The 24,496-nt window shown below is 36.5% G+C and overlaps 1 protein-coding gene across 1 annotated transcript in view; it reads right to left on the bottom strand.

Annotated features, from left to right (window-relative positions):
* LIN28B (lin-28 homolog B) overlaps positions 1-24,496 on the bottom strand; it is a 125,606-nt gene that overhangs the window by 95,033 nt on the left and 6,077 nt on the right. The window contains exons 2-3 of the mRNA XM_058660385.1: positions 20,654-20,702; positions 13,280-13,467 (exon numbers count right to left, since the gene is read on the bottom strand). Of these exons, the coding sequence (XP_058516368.1) occupies positions 13,280-13,467; positions 20,654-20,690 (225 nt within the window). The 5' untranslated portion in view covers positions 20,691-20,702. The remainder of the gene's footprint in view (positions 1-13,279; positions 13,468-20,653; positions 20,703-24,496) is intronic.

Here is a 24,496-nt window from a genome sequence, read left to right on the forward strand (position 1 = left end):
CCTGGAGGAGGATCCCAGCTCCTGGCTTCGGATCAGCTCAACTGCAGCTGTTAAGGCCACTTAGGGAGTGAATCAGTGGATGAAGGATCTTTGTCTCTTCTCTCTGTAAATTCCACTTTCCAATGAAAATAAATCTTAAAAAAAAAAATCATTTCTCATTATCAACTTCTTCCTTTTTTGGCCTATTTTATGATTCAGTTTATGGTTTTAACAACTTTTTAGGTAAAAAAAAATGTTAGATCTACATTCCTATAAACTTTCTTTGGAAATTGAGATAGCAAATGTGTAGAAACTAAAAAATTGTCTTAACTAACCAGTGTTCTTGATAAGAACATAAACTCATCAATGTTAGGAAAACTGATGGCACTAGTTTGGGAAAACATGTAATAGATTTAACCGAAATAAATAGGGAAAAGTGCAAAAATGACAAGATTTCACTTTGCTAAGGCCTGCACGGAGGAACTTCCTTTTTCATCATGATGAAAATAACCAGCTGCATCAAACATAAGTTCTAATTGAAATAAATTATGAAGCCCTTATCTGTTTTTAACTCTCTTCTCTAAGGAAGGACACTTGCACTACTGCTGAGTGAGTGCTTTTTCCTGGTATCTCTGGGGCTACAGCTTCAGGCTTCCTTCCCTAAGGGGTGGGGGAGGAGTGTGGGAGAGGAGGAAAGAAAGAAGACTGAAGAAAAGTCCCCTTGGGGAAGTGAACACTTCTGGTACTACATCAGCTGATGATGATAAGGCAGGGGACAACTTGGGAACACCATAAGGCAGTGGTAATTTGGGTAATTTCTTTTTTTAAATTCACACCTGAAAACTTAAATATATAATTTGAAATAATGAACTCCATTAAAATCTTACTCTGAAAATATTATCCCATTTCCTATGAGATTTCTGAACAAATACTAAACACTGAAATCTGAATTACCTTTCAAGACTATCAATTTTTTAATAGTGACCACCTAACAAATAACAGTCATCAACAAAATAATTTTCCAAAGAGCATGTTAAGATTTTTTTAACATCAGAATGGCTTATACCAAATACAGATGAATGCATAACTGAAGCACATGTCCTTATTTACTTGGTATTTCATACATTACAAGTATGTTAAAAATTATTTCCTATATCCTACTAAACTTATTTTATCAAAAAAGGGGAATCCCAAAAATCAAGCCATTCATCAACTTTGCATTTTTTACATTATAACCCACGAGAAAACAAGGAGCAATTCATCACAGTGCCTTCCCTACCACAACCCCAAAATGAACCCTTGTACTTGTGACATAACCTGAAGACAGGTATTTAAGCCAAATACATTCATTTCCAAAACTACTTTGACCCATAGAGAGCTAAGGAAAATTCTGCAGGAAGAAAACAGAGTTATAAGGGGATGAAACAGTAAACATTTTTCTTTTTAACATGACATTTTGTTGTTAATATCCTATCAAAGAAACCATGGTACCAACTCTTTAAAAGTAGGCTTTTGTTTGTTTATTAATCTTTATTTTAACTCAACACTGACACAAGGATACCAAGTGGATTACTTCACAATAAATGTTGGTACTTCTATATCTTGCTATACACATGGTAAAAGAATGGGAGTGATAACTTTAATTATCAACACTAAAATATCTCAAAACCAGAATTATATTAATAAGTAAACTGAAAATGAAACACTCAAATGTAAAGGACAGAAAATATTATTCACCTAATATAAATGTTCATTGTTTCTGAAAACATGGACCAGTACATACCTGATCCTTGTTTTTGAGAATTTCCCACTGCATGAACAGAAACTTAAAGAGCTTTTCTATGCATCTTCAACAGATCTTTTATTCAACTGTTACAGGTTAAAAAAGCTTTATTGAAACATATAGTTTAGAAGTTAAGTGTTTTCTCTCATATTCATCTCAAGGGACTAAAAGGTTTTTACAAATCTAGTTAACCACTTTATATTAGATAAACAGCAAAATCATATGATCAAGAACACTGCCTTGTAATATCTTTAGGGCTGAAAATGCAAGCAACAAATTTTTGAATGTAACAATTATCGAACATTTTAATAAAATAGTACGTGTTAAATAAAAATTCATACTTGTTTTTTTAAAAATAGCATTTTTAGCTGTCCTTAAAAAACTTGATTGCATAGAAACACCAAAAGCCAAAAATTAATATGTTCCCAAAAAATCAGTAACAGAATACTTGCTTTGCAAGTATTGCTGTTTTAAATATTTATTTGGAGACAGCAGTCATGTTACTGAATAGAGGTTAAATGTTTGAAAAGTAGCTTAAAGACAAATCCAAATAACTCTTACTAAATATTCAACAGTGAATTATATCATTTAGAAAAAAAAGACTGAACATTTATACTCATTTAAATTTGTAAGTATTAAGTCTGCTGACAGAGTTATTTTGAAAGTTGGAGAGTATTCTCATCCCAGTTAGCTATATTATGCTTGTTACTGAACAGAGGTGAGTAGTACAAGGAGAAACATATCCAATTAATTCCTTATTATATTTACATGTAGTCTTGTAACAAGCTTCTCTTTTTCAGCAATTTTCTTTTGCTAAACATCATTCTTTGTTCACAATATTAGTGCTGAGAAATAAGCCACAGTTTAGAAACTTCAAATTATGCTGAAAGGTAAATGATGAAAAATACATGTCAAGAAATTATGAGGGTATAAGTGTATAAAGACAAGGATTACTTAAAACTCTGTTTAGTAATAAACTTCTTTTACTATCTAAACATTACACTATAGAAGTTAAAAACAGGTATAGATAATCCAAACCAAATTTTTAACTGATGAAACACATGAGTTAAGACGCAAACTTCAATAAATATTTCCTGAACATTTAAAATTGTGACATTTTAGTCATTCTGAGATTTAACTTCAGCCCTATTTGTGACTAAGTAAAAGGGAAGTCACATGACAAGCAATAAAAGGGAAAAGTTTTCTTTCCTTTCCTTTCTACAGAAACAAAAGCTTGGTATTAGTTATCCAAAGCCAATGGGTGGGGCCTCCATGCCAAAAAGCTGTAATAGATTGAAGTTACTAGTAGTAGCGGCCACTTCACCTTTCTGAAAGCATCACAAATGTGAAGACTGCAACCAGCACAAACATCAAACAACAAGTGTTTAATGTAAGTTAGGTTTTACAACTAGAAATTCTGCAAGGACATACTTCAGTTGAACAACATTGCTGCTTTTGTAGGGGAGTAAAATCACTTAACTGTGATTCCCTACACAGATACGCACACCATCCCCCTCTGGTTCACAGACACTTCACAAGCCTCTTGAATAAATAGGAGTATCCAATGTCCAGGGTGATGGGTGGTCCTGAGGTCCTGAACCAGAGCTGTATACTTTTAAGGGATGCTGAGATAAGAACAAAGTGTTTTGTGTTTGTTTAAACCTGGGTCTAGATGTAAAGTCTTTACACCGTTATTGGTACAGCTCATAAACTTGTGTTATTATTGATTCAGGAAAGTTTTAAGTTTCAGCATAAATGCCAGAAATTAAGAACACCAAAATAAAACACTTTGGGGGTTTTTATAGATCTAAACTAATTCAATTTACTTCAAAGTAATCACAACATTTCAAAGGTGTAAAATCTCAAGCCAAGGAAGGATATCGTATAACCATGCCAATAAAATGCTTTTTAATACCATATAAAATAATATGCATGTAAGTAAATGTTGCACTTCAGATAACTTGCAATGTAACGCAAAATTTCTAAAGATTGTGAAATCAAGCCATGTGGAGTTACACTGAAGCATTAACTATCACATTTAATTTTATACCCTAGGGCTGATAAAGACCAAAATAAATAAGTGTGGCTTTATGTGTTGCTTTTGTTATTGTTATTGTTGTTATTATTATTATTATGGTTTTTCTGTTTTCTTTTTTCCTTCCCCAGTACAGAAAGAACTTACAAGCAGCCCAGGGAAAAGATAAGCAATGAATAGCTAGGACTGGCTTCTCTGGCTTGATCAAGTGGGCTTGCAACCTGAGCCAAAGGGCGCAAATTCCTCACCATTCAAAAGCCTTCAATGGCAAAGAGGAGGAAAACAGTGAAAGGGGCAAACATGCAAATCCAACTGTCCCTAGAGTTAGTACTCAACTAAACGTTTTAATTAAAGAGCTCAAAAAATAAAGCCAATGCTGTGATTAAATTTCTTTTGCACAGTTTTAACAATGATAAAAGAGTAAACCTTTCTGTCCCTTGGTAAAATTTAGGGCGAAATTTTACATAACCTCAAAAAAATTGAAAAGTGCATAAAGTAAAAGATATAATCTATATTGTAAAACTTTAAAATGATCCATTTGAATCAAAACAAAAGGTTAAGATAAAAGAGCTTAGGCATCAGAGGATCTGGGAACATTCTGGTCAGAGAATTTCTTACAGTGCTAGAAAAAGTAAAAGATCAGGCACAAATCTGGACCAAAATAAAAGTAATTTAAAATTAACATGGGTTTTTCTTTATCATATACCACAATAAATTTTAAAATATTGAATAGGCAACATTTTATAACAGAGTTTAACTTTAGGATTAAAAAATGTAATAAACTTAAGTGACCTTTAATTTTAAGAAGCAGTCTTAAAAGATATAAAATGGTTGGTAAAAATTAAGCAATTATTACTGACATAATAAATTAACAGGATTCTGAGCACTGGCAAAGACATGAAACCTGAAAACTACAGATAACAAGACTTCAGAAATCATTCTATTCAGCTCAAATTTGGCTTGGAAACATTCTGTCATAGGTATTCCCAATCTGAAACAGAAGAGTTCACATAATTTAAATTTCATTAAAAAGAAATTAGTAATACCTGAAGAAAATGAGCCTCAGCTTTTATGCTTTGAAAACAATGAGAATTAATTGAAGAAATCTTACAAACAAAGTGTTTTAAAAATGAAAAAACTAAAAAGGATCTAGGGAGCTGGAGAGGCAAACTCTTTATCATCAACAATGCTTAGCATGTGATGAAAAGAAATAAATTGATTTAACCAACTTTTTCTTCTAGAGTAACCAGTTTCTTAAATATTAATATTTGTCTACAAGGAGGCATCTTTTTGACTCACATTTCTGAGAAATTCAACAAATTTCTGATAAGAAATATGAATATCAACAAACATAAAACTATGAATACCAACAAACTCCTTTAGGTCAGCAGTGAGTTTGCATTTTAGGAAAAAATATCATAAGAATAAATTTTTTAAAAGATTAAAGTTGATGAGAGATACATGAATCTCCAAGACCAGAACTGCTGGAATAAGGGCAATTCCAGGCAGAAATAATGAAAGAAAAACAAACTGAGAACCAAAAAGCTTAGTGGTAAATGTAGATCTTATTTGATAAAAGAATCCTGGTCTAAAGCCCTGGTCTAGAAGGAACCAATTAGCATGACAACCCAATTAACCGCTCAGTTAATCCACAAACAACTGCAACAAGTGGACTTTGTGATGTGGTAACATTGTTCCCAATCCTGATGGCATAGGTGATTATATACTTAGTCAAGATGCATCTAATTATACACTAACTTGCTGAATTTTATGGTAAATAACATGTACTTCACTAATGCTGATGAGGCAAACAGATAATCAAACAAATGACATAAGCTAATTATCTTTTTAAAATTCTGGCAAAAGTATTAATAAAAAATAAACTGCTGAAAGTGAAGATTAAAACTAAAACTTGAGATTACTGTAGTCTTCAAATTACTTTCACAGGTATTAGCTCAAAAAATCCTTACCTGAGCCCTATAAAATCAACAAGAAAGATGTTACACTGACCACATTATAGTACTGAACACTGGAGCTCCCAGAAAGTTCTCAGAAAACTCAGAAACCAACAACAGGTAGGACAAGCCCAAATCCCTATTTCCAATATTATTTCCTTCATTAACCACATACTTTTATTTTTGTAATAATAACTATGTGCAGCAGACTCTTAAGTTCTTCCTGTCTGCCAAACTAAATCCTTACTATCTGCAAACTATTACATGATTTATAATGTAATATTTAAACTGTATACCAACCGAATCCTATTTTCATCCTTTCATTTATAGGACATTTAAGATACTTATGAAGTAATTTGTTTTCCCTACATTCACCAAGTAAAGTGGTTTTTCAATGCCTGATCTATTTGGCCATTCTGTACTATCTTCACATACTCTAATGCTGCAAAGGTTAGATAACTATGAATAGAACTATAGGCAATAAATTATCACAGCATGTCCATTAAAAATATTTTTAAGTGCTAGTGCTTGACAGAGCAGCTAACTTGCTGCTTGCAATGCCCAAATCCTCCATATTAGAGCGCCTGGTTGTAGTCCCCATTTTGTTTCTGATCCAGCTTCCTGCCACTGTGCACTCAAGTAAGTAGTGATGGCATAAGTACACGGTTGCTGGCATTCATGTAGCTGAGCCAGACTGATTTCCTGGCTCCGGGATCAGCCATAGCTACTGTGGACATTTGGTGAGTCAACCAGCAGATGGAAGATCTCTCTCCCTGTGTGAATGTGTGTCTGTGTGTGTGTGTGTGTGTGTGTGTGTGTGTGTGTGAGAGAGAGAGAGAGAGAGAGAAATGGCATTTTTTATTTGAAAAACAAATTTTTTCACTCAATTTACAATGAAAAAGTATATAAACAAGATATTTACACTTGAACACATACGTAATAATGTTATGGTACAACAAAGTATTAAAACAAACAAACAAAAAATCTGTGTAACAACATAATTTCCAAGCTTCAGTTTACATACTGATATTTTAAAACATTAATCAGTATTTTAGACCACAAATTATAATTAAAACTTAAAGAATTAACAGCAATGAAAACAAAAGTAGCAATTTATGAGACATTTTGTCCAATTATAAAGAATTTCATAAAAAGAAGAAACCAATTTACTTCTCCCCTGTGACTATGCATCATGGAAAATAACAACACTTTCATTCCAACAAAGTCTAATCAGTGTATGTTTTAGCTTACTCAACACATACTTTGCTGGACAGTCCATATGCCAGTCTCTCTATTCTTGACAACAACCTAAAATTTAGTTATCATTATGCAATATTACAGTTGACTATATACATGTACCAATTATTAGTAAATATTATTTTAGAAGGCAGTGCCAAACTGTCAAACATTAAGACACTGCAGGTAAACAATCATCATACGGTCTTCAACTTGTTAGGTAAGATGAATCCCTGATGTATCGAAGTGCAATAAAACACCTCCTGAATAGACTGATTACTCACTTTAGCATCATTTTCAAATAACACCCATTAATCTGCAGTGTACTTAACTCAGACATATTACTAACTTTTGTGAGACTGGAAGGTGCTATAATCAAATTATTTTTACAAAGGAATTTTAAGTCACACTACGTTCTCTTACTTATGTAAATTAAAGATTATATAGGGTATAGTGCCATAAGTAAATTTCCTGTCACTTAAAACTGAGAATCTGGACCCGGCTTGGTAGCCTAGCGGCTAGTCTTTGCCTTGCAAGTGCCAGGATCCCTTATGGGTGATGGTTCTAATCCCGGCGGCCCCACTTCCCATACAGCTGCCTGTTTGTGGCCTGGGCAAGCATTCGAGGATGGCCCAAAGCCTTGGGACCCTGCACCCACGTGGGAGACCCGAAAGAAGCTCCTGGCTCCTGGCTTCAGATTGGCTCAGCTCTGGCCGTTGCAACTGCTTGGGGAGTGAACCAGCGGAGGGAAGATCTTCCCCTCTGTCTCTCACCTTCTCTGTATATCTGACTTTCCAATAAAAAGAAATAAATCTTTTAAAAAATTGAAGACAATTTATCTCAAGGTGTGAAGTAGGAATAACTGATAACGACAAAATATTTACTTCCTCTTTAGCCGCAACTCAGGTCCGCAGGATATCACATGTAGGATTACTTTCTGGTTTGTTAGACGTATCTTTACTTTGTTTAGGTTATATTTCATTTAGAAATAAAATAACAACTTTAAGGTTAGAATACTGAAAGATTTGCTAAGATATAGAAAACTATCTGTAACATTTATGTAATATTTGAACAGGAAGAATTAAAGCAAATCCTAACAAAAAGTTTCACTACTGCACAAAAGCAACAAAAATTACAATAAAGTTCTCAGTTTTGACCTATCATATTTTTAGGTTTAGGTAGCATATTTTTAACTCTCATTAAGCCCAAGAACTCTGGACAGTTACAAAGACAAATTAAAAGTGTTATACTGAATAAGTGCTAAGTGGTTTGACATATATATTTTATTTTTACCATAATTATTTGTTGCCTTCACTTCATATAAATGTCTGTTTCAAAGAAGAATTAAAATAAAGATGTGCAGGCATTTGTTCTAGAAGGTAAGATGCCAGTTAACGCATCCTGGAGCCACACTAGAATACCTGGGTTTGAGTCTCAGCTTCAGGTTATGTCTCCAGCTTCCTGCAGATGCCCTTCCTGAGAGGTCAAAGTGACGGTTCCCACCCATGTTAGAGGACTGCACTCTTCTGGCCTTGGCCCAGCCCAGGTTCCACTGTGGCAGGTGACTAGCAGATAGGAGCTATCTCTCTGTGTGTCCTCTCGCCTACCCCATATTCAAGCTCCCTCACTTGGTACTTCTCAAATAGATATACATGTACACATATACACATAAGGTGCAAACCATCAGGAGCTAACCCTAATATAAAAATGTATGGACTTTGGGTGATTATAAGCAAAATGTAAGTTCAATAATTTTAACAAATGTACTACCCTAGTAAGGGGTGGTGACAGCTGGGGAGGGCTACCAAGGTGCAGGCGAAAGGACTATATGGGAATTCTGGGCTTTTACTCTTAAAGTTGCTATGAAACTAAAACTGTTCTAAAAAAACCTAAAGTCTTAAAAATAAGAGAAAATATTTAAATACAGCAATAATTATGTCTTAGATGTGTACCTAATTTATAGTTGAAACTGACTGAGAACATCTCTTTATAACTAAAAAAGAGAGTTGAGTTTGGAAGATGTCTTCCATAAGGGAAGTAACCAATATCTATATCTTTAGGGCTACAATAAAGTCATAACATTTGACTAAAATCCCTTATATAAATGTGATTTTATGATTAAACAGCTTTAGAACATTTGGTTTGGGATGCTTTTGGATTAGTCACCTGTACAAAATATCTTAAAAGTACATTAAATTAGAAACTATTTTAAAAATATTAAAATATATAACTCATGATACAGCTGAGTTGCCAACAGTTAATGCTTATTCTTTAATTTTCAACTGGCATTTTAAATATCGCTGGTGATAATAATCACACATATGCCACTATGAAAATTGGGATCATGCTAAACCATGATACAAGTAAATATCGCTAATTAATATGCAATGAAGTATTATAATTCCTTAAATATGAACATAGAGAAATTGTTTTCATAAATTATAGACTTCATACTGAAAACTACAGACATGCTCAGTCATGTAGCTGAACTGATATGCTCCTTAACATTTTTGTATTTTTAACTAATCCAAAGTTTTCATTTCACAGTGTTAATGACACTTTAAATTTACCTCAATGACAATACTTATTTGTTTTCCATTACTCCTTGGGATATTTTCTAAATAAAATGATAAAAAACCAAAGCTCAAATAAGAGTCTAAAAAGAAAATACTAGCATTCAAACAGAAATGAAGATTTTTAAAACCAAATTTTTAGTAAGTACTTAAGCCTATTTGACTAATAGTTTAACTGTGGCCATTTTTAATCTTTCAAAATTATTAAATAAATGAAACACATCATTGTGATGGCAGAGAATTCTATAGATATAAATCCAATATGTGAACTTATTATGCTAATAATCTGAGGGTAGTGGGAAAAGGATTCTGTACTGCCACAAAGTAAAATTCAATCATTTACTCTTCTTAGGTAAAATCATGCTAAGGACTTGTGGCATAGAAAACTACATATCAGAAAATGTACATGATAAGAAACCTCAACAGGTTGTTGTCCTTGCCCAAAAATGAGCTAGTATCTAGTTTACCATCCATTTCCTAAAAAGTACTATCAGGTGGTTCCTATACACACTACTTATAAAACTTCCCGTGACTTTTTCTAGGCAGTTTAAATACATTTTTAAAAAACATAATCAGGGTTACAGTTTTTTATAATTACTAACTTTAGAAAACACATAGAAGTATTAATAATTAGTGAAATCAACTTAATAGGAAACTAAATTTACATATATGTATTAACTATTTACACTCTTACTTCAACTGAGACAAATTTCTTTGTTTTGCACTAGCTTCTTAAGTAAGAATATTCCTGAAAATCTAATCTATTTTACAAACGAAGTCACCATCAATACTTTCAGAGTACAGTTAAATATTTCAAGGAGTACTTCAAAAACAGAGAAATTTAACAAAATCCACAAATGTGATATTCATGTTTTTGCTAACGTAAAATTATCCATTATTGAATTCAATATTTTATAATTAATTAGAATCAAACTACACGTTTTTCCTCCTAATCATAAAATATATGATCATGTATAATACAGATTAACTTCGGAAAACTCAATGAGGATCATTTTAAACCAGCAATGGCCACACTCCATCCTCAAACAGGAGATTCACTACCTCTAAAAATAGGGAAACTACAGCACCTAGGCACATGTTTAAAATGGAGGGTTTGTTAATATCACAGAAAGTCTGATTTTAGTAATGCTAATTTCAAATACAGTTATGTAACTACATTCTCTGTTTCACAAAAACCAAATTGTCTATTCTTAGCAGTCAATATTTTTAAGAAGAAATAAGATCTGAATGTTTTGGCATGAATTTTTCAGTATTATTTTGAAGAACTTAGAATTAATTTCCTATTTTCCAATTCTACAGTACTCAAAATGTTTCAGAATATTTTAAAAATCTAAAGATGTTTAATTTTAACACTCAAAAATAAAAAGATGTAATATCTAAAACATTTAAGATTTATACTGGTCCAGTTGATCATCTAAAATTCTCAATTATCTGTTACATATATCTTTCATGAAAAAATAATATAAAGCCATAATAAAAAGATCTAATTTATACATACAACCTGCTATGTTTAAAAAAAAGTATATTCAGTAAAAAAATGGCAGCTGGAATAGTATTCTTCGAACATTTATAAAATGAACCTGAATTTCAAACTAATTCTGCAAAGTATGTCCACATGGTATCTCTATACATTATTTACCACAAGCTTACTATGATCTGCATTTCCCTGACTAAATTATTAGGATTCCTGTCTTCTTCAAATTTATTCATACAATCTGTAAGGAATTTATACAAATCTCAATACAAACCAAAGCCCCTTTCACTAGGCATCATTTCAAAACCCCTTTTCTTATGTATGTGGTGTGTAACACATCAAGGAAAGTAAAATATTAAACAGCAATGTAACCTAGAAACTGTTGACTTTACATAAAAAAGTCAAGAACAATGTGCTTGTGAATTCAGAGGATATATTCAGCAACATGTAGCGGTTAAACAGCTTACATTTAATGTCTTATGGTTCTAAATATTAACACTGATTAATAAAATATCCAAGTATTAGAAGACTTTAAAGGTAAACATAAAAAAATAAATTATAACAAGGTGTGATCAGACCAAGTAGAAAAGTGCTATTTTCTTCATTCATCTATAAAACATATTTATGAGGTCGTAAAGAACAATTTAACAACCTAAAGAAGGTTCAAAGGGGAAAAGCAAGAGCTGGAGAGAAAATGGATTTGTGAATAATTTTCCTGATTCAGTCTAAGGAGAAAAAAAAAATCTCAGAAAACATAGCATCATTTTACAATGCAAAATAGGGAGCATACAATCCCAGTAGCCTGTAAGTGGACTCACATTTATGTATTTAAACCCTGTATCAATTCACAGATTATGCTGATCCTTCCACATATAAACAGCCAATAATGATGGCCAGGCCTTTAGAAAAGGAAAACACACAGCACAGCCAAGGTCGGGAAGCTACCAGGCACAGCAGAACAACAGATGAAAACAGAATGGTTTCATATGTTCCGGTTGTTTAGATACTTAATTTGAAGATGATATTACTTAGCAGGACTAGGAGGGGGGCTTAAATATTACCAGGAATACGTAACACAAAATCAAATAAAACACAATTTTCACGCACAGATACTAAGTGTTTCAGGCATTTATCTCTGTCAGTCAGCCTGTATTATTAAAGCCATTCATTCAATTCTTTTTAACTTAGACGTCGAACCAAAACAAACCTCTGGAGTCCTAAGCTTCTTTATTTCTAACTTGGAATTCACCACAGAGAATATACTTTTCCTTAGCTGCTGCTGATGAAACAATTAGGTTTGCAAACTCTAAAAATCTTTTAACTATAAAGAGAGTAAGCAATAGGAAGGAATGAAAGGGGGAAGAGGTTATTAATTTACTATGTTGGGTGCAGAATTTCGAAATTAGGAAGCAGTGACACTGTTTGCTAATTAAACAATGACAACAAACTACGATCCAATATAAGCAATGGTGGAAATTTATCCAGAGTAGCAGACAAGCAAATTTTGAACACAAGGGACAGGGCCGCCCTTGACCACAAGTTTTTTTTTTTTTCTCCAATTCAGCCTCTTAAAGAGACAGTACCCTTGGACCAATGCCCTTATGGAACCTATTTCTAAAATGTGTGGTTACCAAACATCCTCTGGGGTATTTCTTTAAATCCATCACAGACCAACAAGTGCTCTATTCATAGAATCAAATTATTCAAATTATTTTGATCTGAATCTACAAATGACCACAGAGCTGGCAATGATGGTGACTGGAGAAGCTACCGTGACTGTTAGTATCTAAAGGGAACATACGCCAGTTGTTACAGCAAGAAATTGCTTTGCCTTTTCTGTTGAGTCTTTTTTTCTTTTTTGAACCCTAGAGCGATCCCTGTGAAGTGACTTCATTCATTTTTCCACCCATTCACGCGCCATGGGCGACAGTGTATTGTAACCGATAACACCGGAAGCTGCAGCAAAGCAATTTCTCTGAGGAATTGGGGGTGGGGGGGAAGCAGTTAACACTAACGAAATTTAACCCGAAAAAGTCAAGTGATGAAGTTTCAAAGACTTCCATCTTCCGTTTGGGTAAAGAAACCGAGGGCTTTACACAGACCCTACAAACTGGCCATCTCTCAGTATACATAACGACACATTACTCCCATCTATTGACATGACTACTGGTCAACCTAACATGGAAAAAGATAAGGGGAAAAGAGGAAAAAAGTTTGCCTTACTTGGTGTACAAACACATCGACTGGAATATCCAAGGGTCTTCCCTCTCGGTTTATCATGGAGATGAATCCAAATCCCATGCGCACATTGAACCACTTACAGTGGCCAGTTCCGTGCAAAACCTGGGATTCCTCCTCTGCTTTCTCCGGCAGCTTCCCTGGCTCTCCTCCACCTTTGCTGCTGGCCCCGCCTGGGAGGGAATAGGACAAAAAAAAAAGTCAGTTAGTGTATATTCCCTTACAATGACCACTGAAAAAAAGAGGGAATCAATGCTGGGGGTGGAGGGGGAGGGGGAAGTCATAGGGAAGGGGAGAAAAGACAGAAAAAAAACCACACTAAAAAATGGTTTGATTGCTCATCTTTTGCAGAAAATATTTCAAATGAAAAGTATTAAAAGGGAAGCGGGGGAGGGGGAAGCCACACCGTTCTATCGATCACACCAACTTCCACGTTTCTGTACATACGTGTACTTTTTCATTTAACTCTGCTTTTCAGCCAGACACTACAGTTACAGCATTCGGATACTTTACTTGCATATTGTTGATTTAACACTGATCCCATCTACAAAGACTGATTTGCAGCGAAACTAGCCCCTCCGGCGGGCACGAGGAGGAAGGAGAACTCCTGAAGATGGTTAGAACTACCAGTTAATGCACATGCGGCAGCCGAGAAGCCAGGGTTATTTGCAATGTGCATTCCCCTCCCCCCCATAACTTTCAATTAAAGTTGGGGTGGAATGGGGGAGGGGGCAGGTGTATAAAAGTTTTCTGGGGCTCACCAACTGAAACTGCGCTTAATCACACTCACACATTCAAACAATAGCCCCCTAAAAGCTTTTCAAGTTGTGAATCAGGGTGGGCGGTACAAAACATTTTTGGAGATCTGTAACAATAGGTTTGCAAGAAAGCCCCAGTGCGCGATGGGGGGTAGGGAGGTAGTGCCCGGTATTGGGGTAAAAGAGGAAGGGGGGGACTGGCAACGAAGGGTGGGAGAGGGGGCAGAGGGGAAAGGAAAGGAGAAAGAAAATCACAGTAAAACAATAGAAAAGAAAATTAACCTTCGGCCATGTTGCCCCACGGGCCCTCAGCTCCAAACTCGTGAGATGAAAACTTTCCCTTTGGAACGGAGTGATCTTCTGCATCAATCTAACATCTTGATTTTCTGCGATCACAAATTTAGCTCGCATGGTCTAATGTGCTTTCCTTCTTTTGATTTTTTTCCCCCTCTTCTCTCTCCAGTTTCAGGCCCCCTGAGCACACGTGACTTTGTCAATTACATGCTTTCTTGCTACTAATTTCACCTCGGATCCTTAAGGGGCTGGCAAGAGGAAGAGATAACCAATCGCCATTTCATCTGTGCTGACATCAAAAATAATTTATGAATGAACACACACACAAAAAAAACCTAACTTGTTATCTGAGGGGAAAAAAAAAAAGAAACCATTCGGGACGCTTCCTTACGATAAATCAGAATGCCGATTTCGTGCTTCTACATAAACACAATAAAGGGTCCTTGGGAGCCGCCGCCGGCGCCGGGTGCACGCGCGCCCGCTCCCCGCCCCGCGCCGGCTCGTGGGGGAGGGGGCCGGCTCCCCTCGGCCACGCGTCCTGCGGTTCTTGCCCCCGCAACACAGGGGCTCCGCTGGCGTAAACCTGCCGGGCACTCTCATTTCCCATTTCCTTCCATTCTTGAAGGAATACGCAGGATTTGGAAAAGATAACAAGAAACCTAATTCCATCCTAGTGAAACTTTAGATAAGGGTGACACACACACCTCACCCCCGGGGGGGAGAGCACAGGATTACCTGAATGCACTGGGGTGGTTTTTGTTTGTTTTTAATTTAAAAGAAAAATGCTGCGCGAGGGGAGGGGGTAGTGGTGGAGAAAACCCGCTCTCACCTTCACATAGTCAAACTGGGTTCAGGTTTATCCTTTCGGGACTTTGGTGGGGGGAGAGCTGGGAAGGGGATTGTGCTTCACAGGTTTACCCGCCATCTCTTTCCGGGGGAGGAGATGTGATTAATGACTTCCTAAATAACAACCCGGTTTTCCAGCCTTCCATAGAGTGAACCTCAATCAGTAGCGATTGTTCCCCAAGAGTCGGGGGCGGGGGGAAGGGCGGCAGGCCGGGAGGTGAGGAGGTGCGCCCGGGCTCCGACTGCGAGCCACCCAGGGGGCCAGGGGCGAAGGGAAATTCGGGTACCAGGCGCTGAACCCTCCTTCAAAGTCCACTAGCCGCCAGTGGGAGAATCGGATGGACGACAGGGTAATAACGGATTAGGCTCCGACCACCATCCCTTCCCCGACGGCCCCCACCCGGGTTTCAGATGTTTACCCTTTGAAATGTGTTCAGGAAAGTATTGATTGCTAACTGGATACTGACAACGTCACCACCCTTATCAAATACTACAGTCAATGGTATACTGGCAACTGAAAACGCTTTATTTCTTTTTAAAGTATGAAATAGTCCCGTTTTGAAACAAACAAAAAAAGGTACCAGTCGTCTTTCCCCACCCCACCCCACCCCCCATTTTCTTAAACAAGCAGTTTACGGAAAAAACTAACTGTACAAATACCACTTCCCCTAGGCAAGGCTGCCAGGCGGACCCTCCCCCACCGAGCCGCAACCCCCTCCCCATCCCCGCGAATCAGCTCGCCCTCCAACCCTGCATCACACAAACTCAAAAGTAGCGATTCCAACGGAAAAGGCAGTGAAACCACCACACACACACCTATTTGCACCTCCTCCTCATAGGCAACGACTAAAACGAAGTTTTAACTAATTGGCTCAGATCTGAAAGAAACGGAGCCTTAAGGAGAGGTTATTTTCAGCTGTTTGTGACAAAAGGGACCTATCAAAACTGATCAATGTGGAAAGTTTTTTTTTTTTTTAACATGTTCCTTTTGTTGTTTCTCGGGGAAAGGGGCAAGTTTTTTCATCCACCTAATTTTTCAAAGAATATCTCTGGGACCAGAGAGGTGGAGAGGAAAGAAAAACTAAAATTTCAGATGATTGTGAAAATGCAACAAAAGTTCTGAAAAAAAATTCTGCTAAAAAACTTCATAGGTGTGACTTTATTTGAAAAGTGATTATTACTGATATACTGATTTCATCAACTTCTAAGGAAGTAATTTTAAAAGAGCATTACAGCTTAAACAATGCATATAACACGAAAAAGGCAATCAAATTCAAAAGAAATTGTTTTCATAAAGAATTATCTTTAAAATGAATAACTGGTATCAATCAGAAAAGCAATAGAAAAATTCATATAAATTGAAGCAAAGCACTATTATTTACATAATTCTAAAAATAAGCCAGAAAGGCGTGGCTTTGTTAAACACTTAGGGCAGGCACCATTTTATCTTTAATGTTTGGTTTTTAATTAAGACAGTTTACGCACTGTAAAGTCAGAAACAGGGTGGCTGCTGAATCATCACTAACTTTGAGAAATTCAAACCCATCAACAAGCAAAGGAAGAGTGTGAAAAAATCCTAACTGAGCCACAGTGGAAATCCAGTCTTGCCTTAATGGAGGCCTCCAGTATTAGTGGAATTAAGGTAGGGTTCACTGAACTGGTCTCTAGGGTCAGAGGTTATCGAGTCATTCATTTCCTGAGAGGGACATCAGCCTTTCAAGTTGTGTAGAAGGCTTTTTCCAACTGGGAACCCTGAGAATTCCTCTAAAATTCATTCACAAAGAATTTAAGGCAAATGCATTTACATACCTGGGGGGGGAGGGAGGGGTGAGACAGGAGGTTAGAGCGGAGGGGTAAGGAGAGTGGGGGGAGACAAGGAAATTTCCCCTCCTAATTCATGGATGCGGCACTTCTAAACACATTCATGTTTCTGCCCTGTCCCCAAATCGTTTGAGCCTAAGATCCTTTTATAAACTGACCATAAGCTCTTACAGCTCACACAGCGCTTCTTCCACATAACATGGTCCTAGGAGTCTCCTACAATGGTTTCCAATTTGTCACCTTCCTGAAGTCTTCTGGTTTTAATTTTTTTCTCATTTCCTACTTGTTTTTAGTGCCAGAAAGATCTGTGTTTGACTGAAAACGCATGTTTTGTACCTGTGAAAGCCAAATGTTTTACAGCTTGATTTATCATGATTCTTTCAAAATGTCTTTAAAATGGGTTCAAGTAGCTACAAAGCCACTTGAGTGCACTGGGGGCAGGCGGACTGCGCCGAGATCAAGGAAACAACCTATCTTGTGCGGATGGTTATCACAATCTTGGGTTTCTCCCACTTAGAAAACAGGTACCCACTTTCTCAGCCTCCCCCCACACCCATAACGCTGCAATGCCAGGAGCCCACCGCCGCTGTTTTGAGCTACAAGCTATGAGTAAATTCTATTAAAGCAGAAACAATGCTTCAGTTCTTCTAAAACCTGGGAGGAGGGGCCATGGACCGCGACGGAGCTGCAACGCCTGCGAACTCACGCAGTGCGCGCCCCGGGGCAGACGGGATCCCCGACAGGCTAGACTGCCTTCCCTGCCTCTCCTCCGTGCAACTTCATCTCACCTCTCTACAGTCACCTTCCCCTTCATTCTTCGCATCACCACCTTCTCAGAGGAGGTCGAACCAACCCTTCCTAAGGAGACCGGCAATTTCAAGCTAATTAAGGGCACTTTTACATCTGTCATCTTGTCCCCAAGAACAAACAAAAGAGATCCCTGTCTTCACTAGCCTGGCCAAAAAAAGAAAAAAAGAAAAAAAAAAGACTAGGCACTTCATTCCGTGTGTATTATTACCAGATACGTACGCAACAACCTCCTCAATGTAAGGTAAGTGTGGTCACGGGAAGAGGAGAATCAGGAGTATGACCACCTCTGCCCCCAGCAAGCCCTGCCCAAAATGCAGCCATCTGCAAACGGACCCCAGCGCCTTCCTATCGGCAGGGCACGGAAACACTGCCGAGAGCCTGAGAGTCGGGGGGCCGTGGGGCTGGGTGGGTGTGCCCGCGCGATCCGGGCGATTTTCGGGAACCCCCTCCCCGGTCCCCGCAGCGCTATCTTTCCCGCGCAGAAGTCTCCGCGCGCACGTCGGGCAAAGCGGCGGGCAATGGCCCCACCGCACGCAGCCGATTCCCGGCTCGCTGCCTTCCGAACTTCTCGCTACGTGGGGCCCCACGAAAGAAGCCCCCAACCAAGCGTAGGTCTTGGGGTAGGACACCTCAGAATATGGGGACGCTTTGTTCTTTGCTGCTAAAACACAAAATTCCGTTCTCATCTAATTTCATCTAGAGACAACAATGCTCTGACTTAATTATAAATTACAAGCAGCTGCAAAGTTTCTTAATCTTTTCCTTAAAAACACCTTCTTGACACATTTCTCCAGAGATAATTTTGAGTAAGACTGCGGAAATAGGAGTTACTTAAAGTAAATTTTAAGTTTCCCTTTAAAACTGCCTACATATTAAAAAAAATTGTGCTTTCTAATGTCTTAGGTAGTTATATTTTAGCAAATATTGAGACCAACAAAAGTAATTCAGAAAATGGGCCCCACTTATATAAATTATCTTAAGAAAGAAAACCTGAAATATCAAAATGAATTCTATTAATATACTTCTCTCCCGATGAAAAGGAAAAGCTGAAACTTTATGATTATTCTCAAATATTCTCCAAACTCTGTTCAACAAATACTTCATTAAATTGTTTTAATAAGAAAATTATCTTAGAAAAATCATTTAGTAATAAGCTTTACTTTGCCCAGAATACAACAAAAGAAAGCCTCCTGTTTTATTTGACCACTCGGAAACATTATGTTCCATAATTTAAAGATCTTTTTGCAGTAAGTGTTGTGTTTGTGGAAAAAGCACTAGGTAATGTAAACATACAACTTTTTCTGCATCCTCAAAAGTGATAAATAAAAGCTTGTTCTTTAAAGTGTAATAGCTTCAAAAGAAATCATCAACTGAGATAAGAGTGGGGACTATCACGTATTTGTTTCAATATTTACACTTTGGGGTTTAGGGGAGAAGATAGGTGCACCAGAACTGGGAAGAAAAAGAGTGGCAGACACAAGGATGACACAAATGAGATCTTCAGCTTGCAAAGAAGCCTCCATGGAAGCCAACTGGTGGAGAATAAGCCTGCAGCTAGAAACTGGGGCCACCCTTCTGGTGCCAATTACCAACCCTCGTAACAGTTTCTTCATCTATGAGATTGGATCTGTTCATGTTAAGACTTTCCGTTTAAAATGTGATCTCCACAACAAATCTTTTTGTTGAAAGTGATACCTTTCCCCTCCAACCTTCTTTTTAATCACAAGGAAACACAGACATGAAACTTGATTGCAGTCACTTAACACATTGGTGTTAACATTATTTCTCAGTAGAAAAGAAAGAGATTTCTGAACTGTACCCAGTTTGCCCGCAGAGAAAAACCTGAATCTAGGATCAGGGGAAAGTGGCTGACACACTAGAATATTGTAGTGACTTGAGAATCTTCATACCCATCTCAATGGATGCATTTCAAAAATGCAGGGAAATGTCGCATGTTAATATGTAAAACTCATATGGCTTTCTTATTACTCTTTTTAATCCTTATTTCTGTCCTGCTAGCCACAATTCTATATCTGGTAATTTTAACAGCAGAATGACATCATTTTACCTGTGCATAAACATTGCCATATCACAGCTCTTAGGGGTGTTTCCACAGTAGTGGTTGTCATTACCTAAGCCAAGACATCAAATATAATACAACAGCAGAGAGAAGAACATTATCAGATAACATTACTACTCAAAAACATTTAACAAGTTAATTCCATTAACAAGAAAATATATTCAAAATCCAGGATTAAAATGTGGAAGAGGTCAAATGACGCACTCAGTTTTGCAGAATGATGATGGAGAACAAATTCTAATACATGTTCATGAAAAGCAACATAAATGGAAATTGCTGGATTAGGGAAATTCACTCAAAACTGTCCAAAATATTGTGGTATTTATGCTACAGTGAATTATTTAAAAGTAGCATCAAACTTCTATTTTTAATTTAACTGAGCCCACATTTATTAATATCTATTTTATGACTGGAATTACAAAAATGAACAAGCCATCAATACTTTCCATTTCATCTCCGTAAGTATTTAAATACCAATCTTCCTGGGGTTATAGAGACTGGAATTACAAAGTCCAATACTGTTAAAGTCAGAGAGGAAAAGAATCAATTAGTATATGCTATCCACGGAATCCTGGTGGAATTTAGCTTTACAGATGCAGTGATCTGCATGAAGTACATTAGGAACCATCTTGCCACAGTGAAAAGCATGGAAAATATAATTTAAGTAAGCCCTATGTCTGCAAAATTGTAAAACAGAAAAGAAGAATTAAAACTTGGTTTAAGTGAAATATTGATCAAAAACAGACTAACCTGGGGCTGATGAAACCTGGTTGAATGACCTCATCATCTTCTGAAGAACCTAAAATCAGAAAGCTCAAGTCAGTAAGACATTATTTGCCTATTTAATTGCCTCTCCTTCAGCTTAGTGGCTCATTAGAAAGCAATAAAAATCCAAGTTTGTTTTCTCTGTGAACTGACCCGTAAACTTATTTTTACAGTATAAGACTTACCTAGCAAAATCAGATAACCATTTGACATAAACTTGCTTTTGACTTGTATTAGATTTTGGGTTCAAAAAGCATTTAAAACAAAACTGGTAAGATGCAGCCAAGAGATGCCAATTTCATGAAAGAGGCAACTTAAAGTTTTTAAAATTTTTTTTATTTTTACACTGTAATACAATGATTCCAGTATTTTTCCTCCCCTCATAATAATAATCTACCTAGCCTTCCATATTGTTTCTTGACTCTTCTTTCTTCACATACTCTTTATGTGAATTATGGTGCTATGCCAGCAACACAGTCTTTCTGCTTATTTAAATATTTTAAAGAAGCAATTATAGTAACCAGTAAGTATATTTTAAGATATCTAGTGCACATTAGTCCATATTTTTAAGAGTAAAAACAATTTTCACTTTAAAACTGGTAAAGTATTGCTGCTTCTAATACTTCCACTGACAGGCACAACACAATAAAAACTGCAAGAAAGAGACCACTTAGGACCAACAGCTGGAAGACCATCCTTTGATAACGACCAAATTATCATTCGGGTTAGTGTTAGTAAGGTTTTAACTTTTACACCATGTAAATATAATGCATACATAAATAGGGAGAGATACATAGATACACACACATCCACAGCTTCTATGAAAATAAAGTTCTGTAAATTGCAATTTGATTTTGCTCTCAAAAAGAAATGGAGGATTCTGCAACTGCAGAGTTCTACTGAATATTGACCCAAGATTCTTACAGGAAGACAATCCCAAATATTTGAAAAGAATAGAAAGAAAATGAATAAAAAGTATATGACCCTCTATACATTAAATCCTTCAGTTATCCTGTGTTTACAACCAAGACACAAGAATAATGACAAATGTTAACAAAATTCATAGGCACTCCACCTCTTTTAAGTTTTTTTTTAACATTTATTTTTATTGGAAATTCAGATATAGAGAGGAAGATCTTCTATCTGCTTATTCACTCCCCAAGTGGCTACGATGGCCTATCTTCCGGGTCTCCCACACAGGTGCTGGGTCCCAAGGCTTTGGGCTGTCCTTCTCTGCATGCCCTGGCTACAAGCAGGGAGCCGGATGGGAAGCAGGGGCACCTGCATTAGAACTGGCACTTGCAACGCAGGCAGTTTAGCTGCTAGGCTACGGTGCCATGCCCAGCTGCTCCACTTCTGATCCAGCTCTCTGCTTACATCCCTGGAAACGCTGAGGATGGCCCAAGTATTTGGATCCTGCTTCCCATGTAGGAGACCCCAGTGAAGCTCCTGCGGTCCCCAGTTTTGGATCAGCTCAACTCTGGCCTTTGTCTCTGTAAAATCTGCCTTTCAAATCAAAATAAATAAATCTTTCCTTAAAAAAAATATTGAATAACAGCTTTCCTTTACGCTGAACTTGTATCACATTTTGTTTTGCATGTTTATATGTAGTGTTTATGTCATTAATATGCATAAATATTTTGGTAAAATGTTGGCTAATGCCTTTCTATTCTAATACCCTATAGCCTATGTTTAATCCAATTTACTTATATTCTCATAAAAATTTATCAAATTTTTAAAGTGTGTAAATACTGAAATTTATAAAAACAAATTTTCACAATTTGTATTGTTATAAATGACAGATTAAACAAAGTCAAAATCAAGTAACAATAAATTATTATTACATTAAGCTTTTTTAATTCAAGAGTAAATTTGAGGGGTTTTAGTTGATCATTCATCATTCAGTGTGAACAGAAGAGATAGATTTTTCAGTATCTAAACACAAGTAATGCTCAGTTATTAATAATTTTAATGTTAGCATCTGTTTAAAATAGAATTATTGCACAGACAACTCATATTTCATTGAAAATACACACTGATTTAAAATTTTTTTTCAAAAACAAGAGTTGGTAAGCAAAACAAACTTTTAATGGTTGGTAAATGAAACAGAATTAAACTTAAAATTAATATTACGATTGGGCCCGGCAGTGGCCTTCAGCTAAAGTCCTCGCCTTGAATGCGCCCCGGGATCCCATATGGGCGCCGGTTCTAATCCCGGCAGCTCCACTTCCCATCCAGCTCCCTGCTTGTTGCCTGGGAAAGCAGTCGAGGATGGCCCAAAGCCTTGGGACCCTGCACCTGTGTGGGAGACCTGGAGGAGGTTCTTGGTTCCTGGCTTCGAATCGGCGCAGCACTGGCCGTTGCGGCTCACTTGGGGAGTGAATCATTGGACGGAAGATCTTCCTCTCTGTCTTTCCTCCTCTCTGTATATCTGACTTTGTAATAAAAATAAATAAATCTTTTTTAAAAATTAATACTATTATCTACCCACCTAAAATTACTAAAATCACAGCAGGCAAGACAGATGAATGTTCTACAAAGTATTTGCTATTGTGTTCATAAACTTACCCAAGGTGACTATTTTTTAAATCAAAAAAGAATTAAAATAAGTTTAAGTGCATCAATACTTACAAATCAGATATTTATATTTTATACATGGGTATTTTTAATATTAGAATTTTAGCAGAATATTTTAACATAATGTATTTCATTAACTTTTATTAGAAAACAAAAATCTGATTAAAACTGTGGAATCCAGGAATACATTTCTGCCCCTTTGCTAGAATAATTGCTCATGTTTCAATCTCCATTAGCCCTCTTTGTTTCACACTGAGTAAAATGTTATAATTTGCTGTAACTGCCCATGAAGGTGCTCTCTCCGAACTTGACTGGACGGTACATAGCCACAGCAGTGTGTATGTATGTGTGTGTGTGTGTGTGTGTGTGTGTGTTGCAGTTCATTATTAGAACACTGGTATTCTTTGGAGCTCTAAGGATATTTCTGAACGAATCAATGACAATGAATTTCAGTAGCTTGCTCAACTCTATCCAGGGTGACTTTATGAGAAAAAAATGAATTTACAGACAAAACTTAAACACCTTATGAAAAATAAGATGTGAAAGCCATTAATATTTGACTATTACAAGCATATGTATAATTTCAAATTTACTTAAATATGTGAATTTAATACCACAGAAACACCTAACATTAATTTCCCTACAGTTTTAATGAAATAAATGGGCCACAAATTATCATAAAATGTCAAAACTAGGCATTCTTCACATTTTCAAATCTTGGTTCAGTCCTTAATGAAACTTTAAAAAGTGATTTGAAATTCTTCAATAAAAAATCTTGAAATTGTATAAAATTTTCATTTACCTTGGACTCCCAGGTTGATGGGATGGCAGGGTTGCACAATTCTCCCCAAATTTTGAAATTTCCTTCAATTTTAATGAAATAAATATAGGACGCAGGTTTTCACAGAATTTCAATAAGATTAGGCATACTTCTAATTTTGTTTAAGATTTATTTATTTTTATTGGAAAAGCAGATGTGCAGTGAGAAGGAGAGGCAGAGATAAAGATCTTCCATCTGCTGGTTCATTCCCCAGGTGGCCGCAATGGTAGGAGCTGAGCTGATCTGAAGCCAGGAACCAGGAGCTTCTTTTAGATCTCCCATGAATGCCCCAGAAATAACTAGTTTATAGTCATCTATTATAGTCTTAGATTTCATATTTCCTCCCTTTAAATATGAAATGTCAGTCTAAAGTATTTCATTGTCAATTGTTAAACTACAGTTGTAACTAATGTAAAGAAAATAAACGGTTC

The sequence above is a fragment of the Ochotona princeps genome, chromosome 1, assembly GCF_030435755.1.
Source record: "Ochotona princeps isolate mOchPri1 chromosome 1, mOchPri1.hap1, whole genome shotgun sequence".
NCBI classification, from domain to species: domain Eukaryota; kingdom Metazoa; phylum Chordata; class Mammalia; order Lagomorpha; family Ochotonidae; genus Ochotona; species Ochotona princeps.